This window comes from Triticum urartu, chromosome 7A (assembly GCF_056163025.1).
Source record: "Triticum urartu cultivar PI428250 chromosome 7A, HENAU_Tu73, whole genome shotgun sequence".
Classification (NCBI taxonomy): Eukaryota; Viridiplantae; Streptophyta; class Magnoliopsida; order Poales; family Poaceae; genus Triticum; species Triticum urartu.
Genome location: NC_141879.1, coordinates 92701035 through 92718233, shown reverse-complemented (window position 1 = coordinate 92718233; position 17199 = coordinate 92701035). Strand labels below are relative to the sequence as shown.

Here is a 17199-nt window from a genome sequence, read left to right as displayed (position 1 = left end):
ATTAAAAAGCGCTATGTTACAGTAACATATTATGTTACTACTTATCATTAACTACTTGCCACATAAGCAATTTTTTTTAAAGTGTGCTATGTTACTCGCTAAGTTACTCCCAGTATGACTAGCCTAATGGGCTACAAAAGCCTCTTAATTGGTAGTACAATCCATAGATTAGATGCCCTGGCCATCGATCCAGTTGAAAGCAACGGATATGATTTAGCAACTAGAGTATATGGTTGTGCCATTATTTATAAGATAGTACGTGAAGGTGGTGCACAAAACCCTCTTGGTTGATACAACCGCATATCTCATACGTGAGGCCTTGAACATCTATCAAATTGAAAACAATGTATATTATCTAGCAACTACTCCCTTCGTCTCATAATGTAAGACGTTTTTTGTCAAAAAACATCTTACATTATGGGACGAAGGGAGTACCTGTTTATGCCTTTATAACAAAAAGTAATTGAAAAGGGGGAAGATCCGGCCTCTGCATCATCATGATCCACACAACCATATTTATTAAATGAAAACAAATAGGTTTGAAAAGTACAAAGTATCAACTAACAACTAACACGACAAAAACAAAAACAAAAGACCACAAATGATGGGTACAATAGACAGAGTACATGACTTAACCACATATTCTATTAGTGACGTATCAGCCAAATCAGACCATCTACAAGTAAGAGACATGGTTTCAAGAGGGAATGAGTCAGGTTTCAAGTCGATATGACAAATACTTGATCAGTTGGCCTTAGAAAAATTACACTCATTCCCGCAAAAAAAGAAAAGAAAAATTACACTCAAGATACATCATTACATGATCCATGTCAAAATTTGGCATTTTTCATGGTCCTTTTATTTATTTATAAGACATTAATTGTATGTCTAGATAGTTAGTGAATATAATAATAATTTTAACTACAAATGCAAGAAAAAATTGGTAAATTTGAGTTGATAAATCATATTTGTGTTCTTGAGTCCATGTTTAGGCCTTATCCAAGAAAAGGAAAGGAATTTCAAACGTGAGGATCTCAAGACTCGATCCAGAACATGGAGTTTATTGATTTTTTTTCATTTCGAAAGATGCAAATGAAGTCCGAAAAGCATGAAACTTGACATGATGCCCTCGCATGACACCGACAGGTTGTGGTGAAAATTGAGAACTATGCTCGGTTTCAGATTGGTAACTAAAGCCTTGTTTACAACTTAATTAAAGTACCTCTGTAGCTCGCCCGGAATAAAAAAGACCGGCCGCTAACCATTTGGAAATGCGGAGATAGAGAACTATGTCACAATCAATAAGTAAGATGATGTGGGTGAGGAATCTTCCGTCACAATTCATTACCAATCAAAGTTAGTAGGTGCAAGGGGTGGGTTTTCTAGCCATACATTCAGGTTCATATTTTTTTGCCATATTAGCCAGGTGTGCAACATCATTGGCCTCGTGAAAGGTATGCTCATAAGGCCAGTCGCTTAAAATCTTCAGCAAATCAGCATGCATGTGTGTTTGGCGCTAACGGATATATTTTGTATGTGTTTTTTTTAAACATCCGACTCCTTTGTATGCGGATGCCAGAAAAGCATCCTCCAACAATGTAAAGACAACCAAAACAGCCAGGATTTAATCCCTAGCGCCCCGGCCTAAGCGCCCACATTGTAGGTACCGTAAGAAAATTGAAGACCTTAGAGCAAGTACAATAGAGCTGAGTCAGCAGGCTATAAGGATTAAATTAATATATTTCTGTTTAGTTGGAGGAAAGAGAAGAGGAGAGAGAAGATAAGCGGGCTCTTTGTGAAGAGCCAACTCTAGCACGTGCTTCTAGGCACTTTGTGAGAATGAAAGGTGGACCACATAATAAAAAAGTAGTACACTCTTTTTATCTACTATTGTACATGTTGGCTATAAGATGGGCTGTAGATGACATGGCACTGGCTTGTAGCCAGCAGCTGGCTATATTATTAACCATGCTCTTAATAAAGGTCCGACTGTACTAGACTTTAACTAATGTCAGTTAATAATGCCATCGAATTAATAGGTCTTACTTATTGGTGGGAGTTATAATTAAGTTATACAATAAAGAAGAGGCATTTGCTTGGCCTTTTTTATAGCTTAAACTATCTCTTTATTCATTACCAATCGAATTTAGTAGGTGCTAGGAGGTGGGTTATCTAATCATACATTCAGATTCATAAATTTTGCCATACTAGGCAAGTCATGAGCAACGACATTGGCCCTGCGGGAGGTATGCTCTTCAGGCCATCTCCAACACAAGGGTGATTAGAATCCTGAGCAAGTCAGCATGCACAACCGTCTGGTGCTAAAAACTATATTTTGTATGTGTTTCCTAACCTTTGACTCCTTAGTATGGGTCGGTACGACACGAAAACTGCCAAAACGGCCAGCATTTAATCCCTAGTGCCCTTGCCTAAGCACTCGCATTGTAGGTGCCCTAAGAAAACTGAAGACGAAGTTCTGTTTCCTCTTTCCCTCTCGAGGCGATACATGAGGAAGTTTTGTTTCCCACGCCGGCACAGCCGCCGGCTCCCCTTACCTCCGCTTGTAGTTTCCGGGCCACCGTCTTGACGGCGTTCTATGACAGCGTCGAGGAGCCGCGGATGTGTGTCCAGGCAAGGCCTTTAAGACGGCGGTGGAGGTCTTGCCAAGGATCCTATTTCTTTGGCTTCGTCCACATCGCGTCAGCAGTTCCTCTGGCGCTGCCGTGAAGCCGGAAGTGTTGGTGTTGGAGGTGGCTGGCACTGTGGTGGTAGTCTCATCCAAGGTATGGTGCACCGAGAGTTTCTTCGAAGGTAGAAGATGGTTGCCGGTTCTGGAGTCCCTCAACGGTGTTGCCGCATGAGTACTTCAGAATCGTGATCCAAGACGAGTGGAGATGTGCTTCGGTCAATAATTCACAGCGACAAGTGCGACGCCGTTTGCGGCAGCGCCTGTTCCGAGGCTCACAACACAGTTTTTCTGCTATGACTTTCTCTTGGATCTTGGAGCTGGCTAAGGTTTGTCGCCGGCGGGGAGCAACAGGGACGGGAGGCTGGAAGAGGACGAGCCCCCCTCCCCCCCACACGCTCGGATTTAAAAAAGACGCTCGCCTTCACTGACGCGTGGGCCCGTGGTCCATGGTCATCATTAATTAAGACGCGGGAGGCAGCTGGCCGGCCGCCATGTGGGGACAGGACAGACACCGAGCGGGCGCGTGGCGCGTTCGCGTCGACGCATCTCAGGCGTAAATTTGGGCCCGAAATGGGTCCACGCAGACGCGTTTTGGGAATAAGCCGACACACTGGGCAAGCATTTTTCCGCGGCAACCTAAATGGATGGCGCCGGACGAAATGGGTCGCCGCGTTGGAGTTGCTCTAAGTAACTTAATCAAGCGACAAAGGAAAGAAAAAGAAAAAAAAAAGAAAATACCAACATGAATCTTCGTGTAAAATCAATGACATAGTATTTGCATGTGCAATACTTATGTCATATCTAGATGTGATTTAGCGAAATTGTTATTTATTTTTATTACTTGTAGGAGTACCATGGCTTGTTGGGGACGTACTATAAGGCAGGTGCTGCGTCTCCACTTGAGACGAGGAGTTGAGCACCAACACACACTCGAGAGTCGAGAAGAGGATGGCATGGTTCGCCTCACTGGCCCTTCTTGGCGCCCTCCACGTAGCCGCCCTGGTGTTCCCCCTCCTCTCCCACCTCGCCCTCTGCCTGCACCGGCACAAGGACCTCCGACGCCGCTACGGCGCGTGGGCCGTCGTCACCGGGCCAACATCCGGCATGGGGCGGTCCACGGCCCTGGAGCTCGCGCGTAGGGGGCTGAATCTGGTCCTCGTCGGCCGCAACCCGGCCAAGCTCCGGGAAGTCTCCGCGGCGATATCCAAGGCCGCTCCGGCCGTCCAGAGTCCAGACCAAGACCGTCGTGTTCGACCTGTCGCTCGTCTCCACCGCTCAGGGTGAGAAATTATCACGCAGAACACTGCACACTACGCACACAAGCACGCATGCATCCGTCCATTTAAGCTCCTCAAATGGATATCCGGCAGGGGACGAGGCGATGCGGCAGCTGCGGCGGACCGTGGAGGGGCTGGACGTCGGCGTGCTGGTGAACAACGCCGGGGTGCTCGAGGCCCCCACGGCGTTCCTGCACGAGGCCGGCGTGGAGGCGTGGGTGGACATGATACGGGTGAACTTGCTGGCGCTGACTGAGGTGACGGCGGCGGTGATTCCGGGGATAGTGGAGCGCGGGAGGGGAGCTGTGGTGAACTTCGGCTCAATGCATCGGAGGCCCTCCCCTCCTTGCCCATCTACACCATGTACGCCGCCACTAAACAGTACGGCCGGCGTGCCAACTGCCAAGTAGAACTAGCGAGCAATCATGAAGCGACTTAATTTGTTTCACCGATTCCTTCCATGCAGCTATGTTGCTTGGTTCTTCAAGTGCCTTCACGTCGAGTATAGAAGCAAAGGAATCGACGTGCAATGCCAGGTACAGTAAATTCACCTCCCATGCATAATCTATAATTCTATATGCACTGCCACGGTGCCGCTGACAACAATCCTATGTGTAGGCACCGTTCTTCGTGACCGGAGCCATGGCGTCGGGCTTCTCGGAGGCCAAGCTATTCGCGCCGTTGACGCCGACGCCCGACGACTACGCGCGCGCAGCGGCGCGCTGGATCGGCCATGGCGCGCTCTGCGTGCCCAACTTGCGGCACCAGATCGCGTGGTTCATAGCCTACGTCGTGCCCGACTGGTTGCTCGAGGAGCTCCTCCTGCGTGAGCACCTGTGGCAGAGGAAGGAGCTTCAGATGATGAGGCCGTTGCCTCGTGCCCCAGCTGAGACTCGGGACCTAGTAAGCTACACAGGCACAAGCGGCTGCCTCAGCTGAGTGCTGAATGGCTGCGTGCAGTGGCGGACCCAGGATTTAGGAATGATGAGCATGGCTGAACTCTAACGCCCTTCTCAATAAGTTAGTTGGAAGAAGTCATCAGCATACATTCTTGCAAGTTTAATTAACTTGTCATTGTCATAGTTGGCAAAAGATTTTTCGGATACGCACCTCTGCTGAGTAGATCTCTTAGCAAAATGATTATTCAACTCAACAATAATTTGATCAAGCGCCCCATTAAATATTTCAAGATGGAAATTATCATAGTAAGCTACTAACTGGCTGCCATGACCCCTCTAATCTATAACTGGCGTTTCATCTTCCATAATTGGCATAACAAAAAAATCATGATTCAATCCGACAGTTTGATCGTCATGGATGCTCTGAAGTTGAATGAAGCGTACACACTGGTGGCTGCACCAATTCTAGACGAATGTCATAGTCTACTACAAGATTTCGGAAAGGTCACTATTGAACATTGTTTTAAAGAGACAAATATGGTTGCCCATGATTTAGCTAGCTATGGGAGGGGTAATCCACCGACGGTGTGGTCGGATACACCTCATAGTTTTATTCTCAATGCTTTAGCAAACGATGTAAGTTTGATTTGAGATAATAAAGCAGCCGTGAAGGCTTTCCCATAAAAAAAAGACAAAAGCCCTCTGCCTCCTCGAAAATACCCAACCACTGTTTTCCTTTTTCCTCAATTGTTTTCTATGCGGTATCATTAAGGCCTACATCACGCACAATGTTTTAATCCTTTCATTGTAAGCATTACGATAGATCATTAGTCCTTTTCTAGAATTCTGGTATGCACTAAAGCACGAATACAAATCTCTCAGTTTTTTCCAACAAACTCAAATTTGTGGTCTTTTGTGTTGCATTGGTGTCATCATCACTCTGATTTGAGCTGATGAGAAAAATACGAAAGAGAAAAGATTGAATTGGATATTAAGACACCAAGAAACAACAATACAAAAAATAAACGTTTTTTTCTCGAATACGCAAAGCTTGTATATCATTGCATTGATAGAAAGAAGATTGAATGAGTACAGAAGGTGATACAACACATGACATGAACGCAAGGGACGTGAACATGGTGCCCAAAACAGTTAGGATTAGGAACAAAGAGCAATAGGAAAAACCAAGGCAGTTGACCATGGAACTCCAGTGCCTGGCAAGCGGCGATGTGTTGGCATGGTCAAGCTACTGAGGAGGAACACAATGGTGTGCTTGCCCAGTAACTACGGAGGGGTGCGATCAAATGGAAGTGGGAAAGGCCAAACGGGCTCTTCCATCCCAACATCATAACGCCAGGCATCGCAGTATCGGGGCTAGCAGAATATGAATAGCATGGACTCTATTTTGTTCAATAAATTACTATATAAGTACCTTATACAACATGAGCCAAACCTGGCTACATCCTTGGCTGCCCTTGGTGCCCAGGACAAAATATATGGCAGGCACTGCATCAAGATGTTGAAGATTCGCACCCGCGACCCACCGTAGGAGAGCCCAAGCAAGGCGGAATATGTTTTTTTCCTTGCTTTTTCACTAGAGGTCTTTGTTCAAACAATTTTCTAAGCTCCTTCGGCTAGGGTTTCCTTCTTCAAACAATTTTCGGGGTTCCTTCAAATAGGGTTTCCTTCTTATCCACATTTATTTCTTTTTCTTTCTTTTTTCATTTCCATTTTAGTTTTTTACTTCCTTTTCCATTTTTAATTTTCCTGTTTTACTTTATTTTTATCTAATATTCTGTTTTATTTACTTTTATATCCTTTTATTTTTTTAGTTTTCCCCTCAAAAATACATTAGCATTTTTAACGATATATGATGAACACTTTTATTTTATTTTTTTGCTTTTTTAAATATTTGTAAATACTTTTGAAACTGACAAGATATAAAGAAAAATTGCAAGATTCGTGACTTATTTCAAAGAATCATCAATATTTTAAAACTTTCTCATTGTTTTCTAAAATGCACGAAAATTTATTAAATTAGAAGAAAATATTTCAATAATTCGTGAACATTTGTAAGAAAATTTATTAAATTAGAAGAAAATATTTCAATAATTCGTGAAAATATATATAGGTAAAACTGTGTCTACCATAGCTTGCCACAGAACTAGTGAAGGGTCGCTAAACTTTTAATGGTTTAAAAGTTATCAAAAAATATGAAATAAATATGGGAGCATCTAATGTAATAAGATGATCCAATGGAGGGATTGTCAAAATATGGATCTATGTGTCCTCGGCAAAAATAATAAGCATTTCAGCTCACTGCGATATAAATATATACTGAACTATTTGTTTTTTGTCCAGGACACATACAGTTGTATTTTTTTAATCCCTCCGTTGGATCATGTTATATTATAGGTGTGTTGGTTCAGTATTTTTTTCAGAATTTTTGAGAACTTTTGCACCGTTGAAACCCTTAACTAGTTCTGTGGCAAGCACTTGTAGAAAATCCTCTAATTCTCTAACTTTGCCCCTAATTTTGTGGATATTTATTCTTTAATATTCATGCACATTTTAAAATTGTGTGCGCATTTTATAATTCCTTAATAGTTTTTTAATCCTACGGTACTATATTTTTAATATATAGAAAAAATCTAGAAACATTGTTTTTGGAGGAAACCCGGCTGTAAATTCTAAGGGGAAAAATTGCAGTGAAAGAAAATGCTCGAGTGACGCAAAGAGTGTCAAATAGGAGGCCTCCGCTAGTTTCACCCTACATGTGTGAGTACCTACTGTCATTCCATAAAAAAAGCAATCCTGAGGAGTTAGTACAGAATAACAGTACTATTATTTTTTTTCATGTTACAAAATAACAGTACTCATACAGTATCTAAAAATAATATAAACATTACTCATGCACCAACAAACTGTTTGAAGAACTTAAATTCTATTTGAATTCAGTTAATCATTTTATATTTTGCTGCTGCAAAACACAATGCATGACACAGAGCTGAGAATTCACTGCTGGTTGGAAACGCATTCTGCAGAAATGAAAAAAAGAAAAGAAACGAGGCTGTAAACTCCCATTACTAGAGCCGGTATCTAGTTAATCTTCCCGCTCCATAACCGTCTGCCAAGTGCCAACGTAAAAATTAATCCATGGGCACGTACGTTTACGCGGAGAAGAACGTTTCCCATCTCCGCCGGAGCGTCTCTCTTCCCTACAAATACTTCGCACGCCTCTCGTCTCGTCGCCACACACACACACGCATGCACACTCGCTCGCTCACATCTCTACATCCATTCAGCGATCCCTGCACAGGTGCAACCCAACCACGCATGGCGCCTGCCTGCCACCTCGCGACGGCGACGCTGGCCGCCGCCGCCGTCGTGGCGCTCCTCCTGCTCGCCGGCGGCCGGGGCGCCGAGGCGGGGGCGGACACGAGCGACTGCCGCGTCGCGCAGATCGCGTTCGGCGAATGCACCGACTACGTCACGAGCTTCGAGGACGGGCCGGTCCTGGTCTTCCCCCAGCCCCGCTGCTGCGAGGGGCTCCGGACCATCAGCGACTTGGCAACCACCAGCACCAGGGAACAGCGGCGGGAGCTCTGCGAGTGCGTGCGCTCGGTCATGGTCGCCGCCGGCAACGTGAACCCCCGCCACGCCGCGATGCTCAGCACCGGCGCCGGGTGCGGCATCAGGGCCAACTTCCTCCCATCCCCCTCCTACAACTACCGCTGCTCCCGGTACGTGTTCGTCTCTAGTACATATAGTCGCTATATATCTACTCCCTCCGTTTCTAGTACATTTTTTTTGCGAGGGGTTTCTACGTATTTCTTTTTTTTGCGAGAGGGTTTCTACGTATTTCTAAATATAAGCTTTTATAGAGATTGCAACAAGAACTACAGATGTATATAAACATATTTTAGAGGGTAGATTCACTCATTTTGCTTCGTCTGTAGTATGCATTAAAATCTCTAAAAAGACTTATATTTAGGAAAAGAGGAAGTAGGAGTATATATAGTATACGCGTTTGTATGGTCACACAAACATATAGTACTCCCCTTCCTTTGCTATAATAAATAATGAGGAGTACTATAATGAGCCAACTCTCGGTAATTGCTATATGAGTCGAAGCTCATATCCTCTTGATGAACAGTAAATTTAGAATAAATACCAAAACAATCAGAAATACGTATCAGAAAGTTTTTGGCATTCAATATGCTCAAGTGTGCTAAGTGCGTGCAAAATTTTGTGGTTAAATAACATTTGAGGAGCTTTTAGCAAAAAAACTGGGTTCAGTGGCGTTCTTTTTGAAAGTTTCTTTCACAACCTAATTTACTTTTGATGAAAGCTCCTCGAATCATTTCACATTTTCACTATGAATTTTTGCATGCAGCTTAGAGCGTCTTTGATGAAAAAAAGTTTTTTTTTGCAATTTTAATTGAATGTACTGTTCACGCCTAGCTGCAAATGCACTGGGCTCCTAATCGCTGCTTCCATCAACTCTGTTCTTACTGAAATAATTTCTTTGCAGGATCTGGTGAACTGAATAACAAATCATTGCACGGCCTAAACGAAGGGAATCCAATACCAGAAGACACGAAGCTTGCAAGGCTCGAACTACTTTCGTTTCCCTTTCTTTTGCGATGAGCTGGGAAGAAGAATGATTTGTATCTTTAGTTATACTTTAGCAAAATAAATAAATCGTCGCAAGCTCTGCAAAGTTATGTCACTGTTCAAGCTAGTGGTTGATGCCAACTTGACTTCACTTTTGGTTTGGTGGAAGAGAGTATATACATATCACTTAAATGTTATGGCCATATAACGAAAATTCAGATATCCCTGCAAAAAAAGCAATAATTCAGATATCACCAATAAGTGTGCTAAATGAATGTTGTGTACTAGTTTTCGATAGATAAAAGCAACTAAACTCCTCGTTATTTTGGTGCTTAGCTTCTTGTTGCTAAGTTTCTTTTATTAATTAGTCGTATTTGTGGACTGTAAACTGTGTTTTCGTCCCGATTTGGCCTGGTTGGTACTATAATACCATATCTTATGTTAAAGATTCACAACTATTTAGGAGTTTCTACCATGTAGAGTGCACTCTTCCTGTTGGAGCATCAGTATACTTCAGTTCTACTACGGCATCCATCTTATTTTGTGTGCAAATTGTTGTGTGATATTTTGTCACATGAATTTAATTTTGACAGAAGACAACAGTCTACACTTGCTTTGTTTTTTTTAATTCCGGTACCTTCGCCTGATATGTTTCTGTTCTTATTATGGAATGTAGATTACTTGCATGCTTGAATTGTTTTGACTCGCCCAAGCTAGCTGTACAGTAGAAGTTCAGCATGCACACAAGATGATCTGGTTGAGTTTTACTGGGATAATGTGTATCATTGCTATGTGCATGCTGAAACGGTTATGTATATGTGCTGAATTGATTAAATTATAGTTGCTTGTGATTGTTTGCAGACAGATCGAGACCAGAAGATTCTTCAGGAATAGAGGTGTCGCAAAGGCCCCTACAATTATATGTATACTAGATGACACCCCGCGCGTTGCTGCGGGAAATTGTTAGCACGCACAGGTAGAAGTTAAATTCAACAAATTTATAGGGGTTAAATGTTCAATAGTAGTAATGGCCCCAAAAAATAGTAGAAAGAAAGTTGAGCATAAGCAAATGAAAACAAACTGAATGACCATGGAGAAATCCTGACGAAAAGATATCAACATGATCTGATGTGTCTCTTAGCTAGGATCCATTGGCTACGTACATAGGGTAATTAGAAAAAATTAATCATGCTTGCCTGCATACGTGATGCAAGTAGAATACCCCCCACACACACACACTTGCGCGGTGCTCTCGCTGGTGAGGTTGCCGGAGTGCGGTGAAAGAGATGATAGGTGAGGGACCCGGAAGCCTACACGCTAGTGACTTGGTGAGGCTGCCGGAGGACGTCGTACTGGAGATCCTTGCGCGCGTGCACGGCGTTGCCGACCTCTTTCGGTGTGCCGCTGTCTGCAAATGTTGGCGCGCTGTAGCCATCATTCCGGCGCCGCACTGCTCCTCCCTCGTCGGATTCCTATGCCAGGAGCGGCGCCACTGCAGGGAAGGTCAGCTCCTTTGTCCCATACACCGCTGGCCTCTTCGAGGACTGCATCGTGTTGCTCACGTCGCACCACACAATCAGAGATGGGTCGATGGAGAAGAGGAGCAGCCATGCTGGGTGATTACTGCGTTTGTGGTGAGATTGAAAACACGGGTAGAATGGTAGATAAGGGAAGAAATAGTAGTTACCTGTGGTGCTCTTCGGCTGACAATTAATTAGAAGAAAGAGAGAAGAAAGCCAAAGAGAGGAAGGGAAAGGGTCAGAGGTGCACCACGAACTACACTATTGAAAGCTTCAACTAAACGGCTGATACACCATCCGAGCAAACTGAACAATTTATGAAGGGACCTTTCTGAGTTAATTAATACATTGGGGTTGTATTATTATAACATCCCAAATTTTCAATTTGGAATGTTATACATAGGTCATTCATGCATATCATATTTTATTGCATTTCGTTTTGCGGTTCTCGAAATCCTAATCAACTCAAGGACCCTCAGAGAGAGTTGGTGATTTTCCTAGTTCTCATATTTGAATTTTTCTCAAATATTGAAACAAGAATCACTTCGGTTTAATTTTCTTTTCTTCCCGAAAATATTTCATATTAAAATTATATGAGAGGAGATAATATGACTTCTGCAAAATAATGAAATGTTGCAGGAAAAATATTAAAATCAATTTGTATATTTTTATTTAGGATTTTATCGCTATTTTACTTGGATTAGGAAAAATATGCGTTTTCAAAATTGTATTAGAGGCTCAAATAAATGTTGACTTTGTCCGATATATTTTTAGAGGATGGGGAAAATTTTATTTCAGAATTTTTGGTGTCCGTTTAGTATTTCTTTTAATCGTTTTTCTGCGCGTCAAAATATTTTTTTTAAAAAGTGCGAACCGACTTACCGGGCCGTGTCCGGCTAGGACACTTAGCCCGGGGTTTTATAAGCCGTGCCCTCGAGGCCCGAGGCCCAAGTCGCCCCAGCTCCCGAAACCCTGGCGCCGCCCGCCCGCCGCCGGCGCCAGCGCCGCGCGCCGCCGCCCGCCTCCCGCCGCGCCGCCGCTGACCCCGCTCGCCGCTGCCGCCTAGCACTAGTAGAAAAGGGGGCAAAGCTCCAGGCCGGGTCAGCCCATCAGTCCCGGTTCAGTCTAAAACCGGGACCAATGGGGGCATTGGACCCAATTCGTGAGCCCAGGGGGCCGGCCGGGCCACGTGGGCCATTGGTCCCGGTTCGTCTGGACCTTTTGGTCTCGGTTGGTGGGACGAACCGGGACCAATGGGCCTCGCTCCTGGCCCACCACCATTGGTCTCGGTTGGTGGCTTGAACCGGGACCAAAGGCTCCCCTTTAGTCCCGGTTCATGCCACCAACCGGGACCAATGAGGTGCCTATGTATACCCCCTCGCGTAAGAGCAGAGCACACTGCTCTGTTTTTTCTGGCCGAGGGGGAGAGGGCTTGGTGGTGCTCTAGCTCACCTCCTATGCACACAAGGTGTTCGATGGAATGCCCGAGCCACACTACTTAAGCTTTCTCCTCTCCAAGCTCGACCTCCAAGCTCCATTTTTCTCAATATTTGTCTAGGTTTAGCGGTCTGTCACGCCCCGTCCCCGCCTTCACCGCCGTCGATCACCCGCGCTGAGCTCATCGCCGGTACCACCGTGGTGAGCCTCTTATTCTTATCTTCTTTCTGAAATGAAAAAATATTCTTACTTGTATGTTTACATAGATACTTGTATTATTTTCTTACTTTTATTATTGCATCTTATATAGTGAGATGGTTTTGGTATCCGCCCCCGTCAGCCCTCGTCCTGTCTATGATTCGGATGTGGTATATATATATTATCTTTATAACTATTGGTTCATTTATTGTTTATGAAAATTATGCCGACCAACGTGACATAGATTTTATTTATGTAGGATGTATGTGAATCGGAAATTCCAACCGACCCTATTGTCGAGAGGTTAAATTTAGTTGAAGAAGAAAACAATATGTTGAAGGAAAAAATAAAAAAATTGAGGAGGAGAAGATGATATTGGAGTTGCATGTTGCGGATGTTGTCGATGGTCACAAGATCAAGATGGATGCAATGCGCTTGAAGATTAGAAAGATTAGAAAATATTCCATTCATGCCAAGACTTGGTATCATTATGCCGTTGGATCAATTGTTACCTTGGTTGCGATTATGATCGCATTTGTTTTCGTATTGAAATGTTTTACATAGTTTCAATGTATGGTTTAATTAATTAGATGCTCTGGAGAGCTATATGTTGTTAGATGAGAACTATGTATGTACTTTGGTTTTAATGTGATGATGAACTTCTATTAATTTGGACACTTAATTATATATAATGCACGCAGATGAACCGACAATGGATGTACGGTGACAGACACACCTCCGAGTACATTAAGGGCGTGCATGAGTTTCTCGATGCGGCTGAGGCAAATAAGCAGAATGGTTTTATGTGTTGTCCATGCATTGAATGTGGGAATACGAGGTCTTACTCTAACCAGAAAATCCTTCACTCCCACCTGCTTTACAAGGGTTTCATGCCACACTATAATGTTTGGACGAGGCACGGAGAAATAGGGGTTATGATGGAAAACGGCGAAGAAGAAGAGTACGATGACAACTATGTGTCCCCTGAATACGGTGATGCTGCAACGGGGGGAGCTGGTGAAGATCAAGAGGAACCAGACGATGTGCCCAATGATGCTGCAACGGGTGAAGCTGCTGAAGATCAAGAGGAACCAGACGATGTGCCCGATGATGATGATCTCCGCCAGGTCATTGTCGATGCAAGGACGCAATGCGAAAGTCAAAAGGAGAAGCTGAAGTTCGATCGCATGTTAGAGGATCAAAAAAAAGGGTTGTACCCCAATTGCGAAGATGGCAACACAAAGCTCGGTACCGTACTGGAATTGCTGCAGTGGAAGGCAGAGAATGCTGTGCCTGACAAAGGATTTGAGAAGCTACTGAAAATATTGAAGAAGAAGGTTCCAAAGGATAACGAATTGCCCGACAGTACATACACAACAAAGAAGGTCGTATGCCCTCTAGGATTGGAGGTGGAGAAGATACATGCATGCCCTAATGACTGCATCCTCTACCGCGGTGCATACAAGGATCTGAACGCATGCCCGGTATGCGGTGCATTGCGGTATAAGATCAGACGAGATGACCCTGGTGATGTTGACGGCGAGCCCCCCAGGAAGAGGGTTCCTGCGAAGGTGATGTGGTATGCTCCTATAATACCACTGTTGAAACGTCTGTTCAGAAACGAAGAGCATGCCAAGTTGATGCGATGGCGCAGTGAGGACCGTAAGAAAGACGGGAAGTTGAGAGCACCCGCTGACGGGTCGCAGTGGAGAAAAATCGAGAGAAAGTACTGGGATGAGTTTTCAAAGGACCCAAGGAACGTATGGTTTGCTTTAAGCGCGGATGGCATTAATCCTTTCGGAGAGCAGAGCAGCAATCACAACACCTGGCCCGTGACTCTATGTATGTATAACCTTCCTCCTTGGATGTGCATGAAGCAGAAGTTCATTATGATGCCAGTTCTCATCCAAGGCCCTAAGCAACCCGGCAACGACATTGATGTGTACCTAAGGTCATTAGTTGAAGAACTTTTACAGTCGTGGAATGGAAACAGTGTACGTACGTGAGATGAGCACAGATAGGAAGAATTTAACCTAAAGGCGTTGCTGTTCGTGACCATCAATGATTGGCCCGCTCTCAGTAACCTTTCAGGACAGACAAACAAAGGATACCACGCATGCACGCACTGTTTAGATGACACTGAAAGTATATACCTGGACAAATGCAGGAAGAATGTGTACCTGGGCCATCATCGATTTCTTCCGACCATGTCGAAAGAAAGGCAAGCATTTCAAAGGCGAGGCAGATCACTGGAAGATGCCCGCCATGCGTACCGGTGATCACGTACTTGCTATGGTCAATGATTTACACGTAATCTTTGGAAAGGGTCCCGGCGGACTAGCTGTTCCGAATGACGCTGAGGGACACGCACCCATGTGGAAGGAGAAATCTATATTTTGGGACCTACCCTACTGGAAAGACCTAGAGGTCCGCTCTTCAATCGACGTGATGCACGTGATGAAGAACCTTTTGCGTGAACCTGCTAGGCTTCTTGGGCATGTATGGGAAGACAAAAGATACACCTGAGGCACGGGAGGACCTGCAACGTTTGCACGAAAAAGACGGCATGCCTCCGAAGCAGTATAAAGGTCCTGCCAGCTACGCTCTTACGAAAGAAGAGAAAGAAATCTTCTTTGAATGCCTGCTCAGTATGAAGGTCACGACTGGCTTCTCGTCGAATATAAAGGGAATAATAAATATGCCAGAGAAAAAGTTTCAGAACCTAAAGTCTCATGACTGCCACGTGATTATGACGCAACTGCTTCCGGTTGCATTGAGGGAGCTTCTATCGGAAAACGTCCGATTATCCATTGTGAAGCTATGTGCATTCCTCAATGCAATCTCTCAGAAGGTGATCGATCCAGAAATCGTACCAAGGATAAGGAGTGATGTGGCGCAATGTCTTGTCAGTTTCGAGCTGGTGTTCCCACCATCCTTCTTCAATATCATGACGCACGTCCTAGTTCATCTAGTCGACGAGATTGTCATTCTGGGGCCCATATTTCTACACAATATGTTCCCCTTTGAGAGGTTCATGGGAGTCCTAAAGAAATATGTCCGTAACCGCGCTAGGCCAGAAGGAAGCATCTCCATGGGCCATCAAATAGAGGATGTCATCGGGTTTTGTATTGACTTTATTCCTGGCCTTAAGAAGATAGGTCTCCCTAAATCGCGGTATGAGGGGAGACCGACTGGAAAAGGCACTTTTGGAAGTGACTCAATAATATGCAGGGACGGATATTCTTGGTCTCAAGCACACTACATAGTTCTACAGAACTCTACCTTGGTGACCCCGTATGTCGATGAACACAAGAACAGTCTGCGCTCCAAACACCCGAAGCAGTGCGACGACTGGATTACATGTGAACACATCAGGACTTTCAGCAGTTGGTTGGAAACACGTCTCAGAGGTGACACCACTATTTGTGATGAGCTGTACTTGTTGTCCAGGAGACCATCTTTGACTGTATTGACTTACAAAGAATACGAGATAAATGGGAATACATTTTACACGATCGCCCAAGATCAAAAGAGCACCAACCAAAACAGTGGTGTCCGCTTTGATGCAGCAACCGAGAGCGGAAAGGACACATATTATGGTTACATAGTGGACATATGGGAACTTGACTACGGACATGATTTTAAGGTCCCTTTGTTTAAGTGCAAATGGGTCAATCTGTCAGGAGGCGGGGTACAGGTAGACCCATAGTATAGAATGAAAACAGTGGATCTGAAAAATCTTGGGTACATTGACGAACCGTTCGTCCTAGCCAATGATGTGGCACAGGTTATCTATATGAAGGACATGTCTACCAAACCGAGAAAAAGAAAAGATAAGGAAGCAAATACATCATACGATGAGCCAAAGCGCCACATAGTTCTTTCAGGAAAAAGGGACATCCTGGGAGTGGAGAGCAAGACAGACATGTCTGCAGATTATGAAAAGTTTCATGAAATTCCTCCCTTCAATGTCAAGGCTGACCCAAGCATCCTAATAAACGATGAAGATTATCCATGGTTACGGCGCAATAAGCAAATGATACAAGCGAAGAAAAAGTGAAGAATTTCTCCCGCAACTATTATGATGATACCATGCCAACTTTGTAACACACGAGTATGCTATGCCAACTTTTTCAGAGATCATTTGAACACTATGAATTTAGGTCGAATTTTCTCTATAGGTGCATCTATGTTCATTTTTTTAGTAAAGTTAATCACAAACTTGTGATTCACACAAATTTCAAAGAATTCAAATTTTAACTATTCAAATTTGAAAACTAATGGCACTAATAGAAAATTTATAATTTTTCTAAAACTAATGGCACTAATAGAAAGTTTATAATTTTGCTGACCTAAAAGCAAAAAGAAATAAAAAATAAAGCAAAAAACAAAAGAAAATAAATAATGCAGAAAACAAAACAAAAAATCCGGGAAAAAATAAAAATAGCAACAATAAGTATTTTTTGTAAATAGAAACAAAATAAAATAAATAAAGCAACAAAGAAAACTAAAAAACTAAAAAAGTGTTTTCAAATTTGAAAACTAATGGCACTAACAGAAAG

General features: G+C 43.7%; 1 protein-coding gene and 1 pseudogene across 2 annotated transcripts; both read left to right on the top strand.

Annotated features, from left to right (window-relative positions):
- The first annotated feature begins 3422 nt into the window (after positions 1-3422).
- On the top strand, positions 3423-5083 carry LOC125518382 (very-long-chain 3-oxoacyl-CoA reductase 1-like; annotated as a pseudogene). Its single transcript, XR_015611609.1, has 4 exons — positions 3423-3969; positions 4060-4347; positions 4433-4502; positions 4585-5083. The product of XR_015611609.1 is annotated as a very-long-chain 3-oxoacyl-CoA reductase 1-like (transcript).
- A 3049-nt stretch (positions 5084-8132) lies between these two features.
- LOC125518383 (uncharacterized) lies at positions 8133-11102 on the top strand. The gene is made up of 3 exons (XM_087531982.1): positions 8133-8608; positions 9330-9405; positions 10914-11102. Exons 1-3 carry the CDS (start codon positions 8133-8135, stop codon positions 11100-11102), a joined length of 741 nt encoding a protein of 246 aa, XP_087388108.1.
- The last annotated feature ends 6097 nt before the right edge of the window (positions 11103-17199 follow it).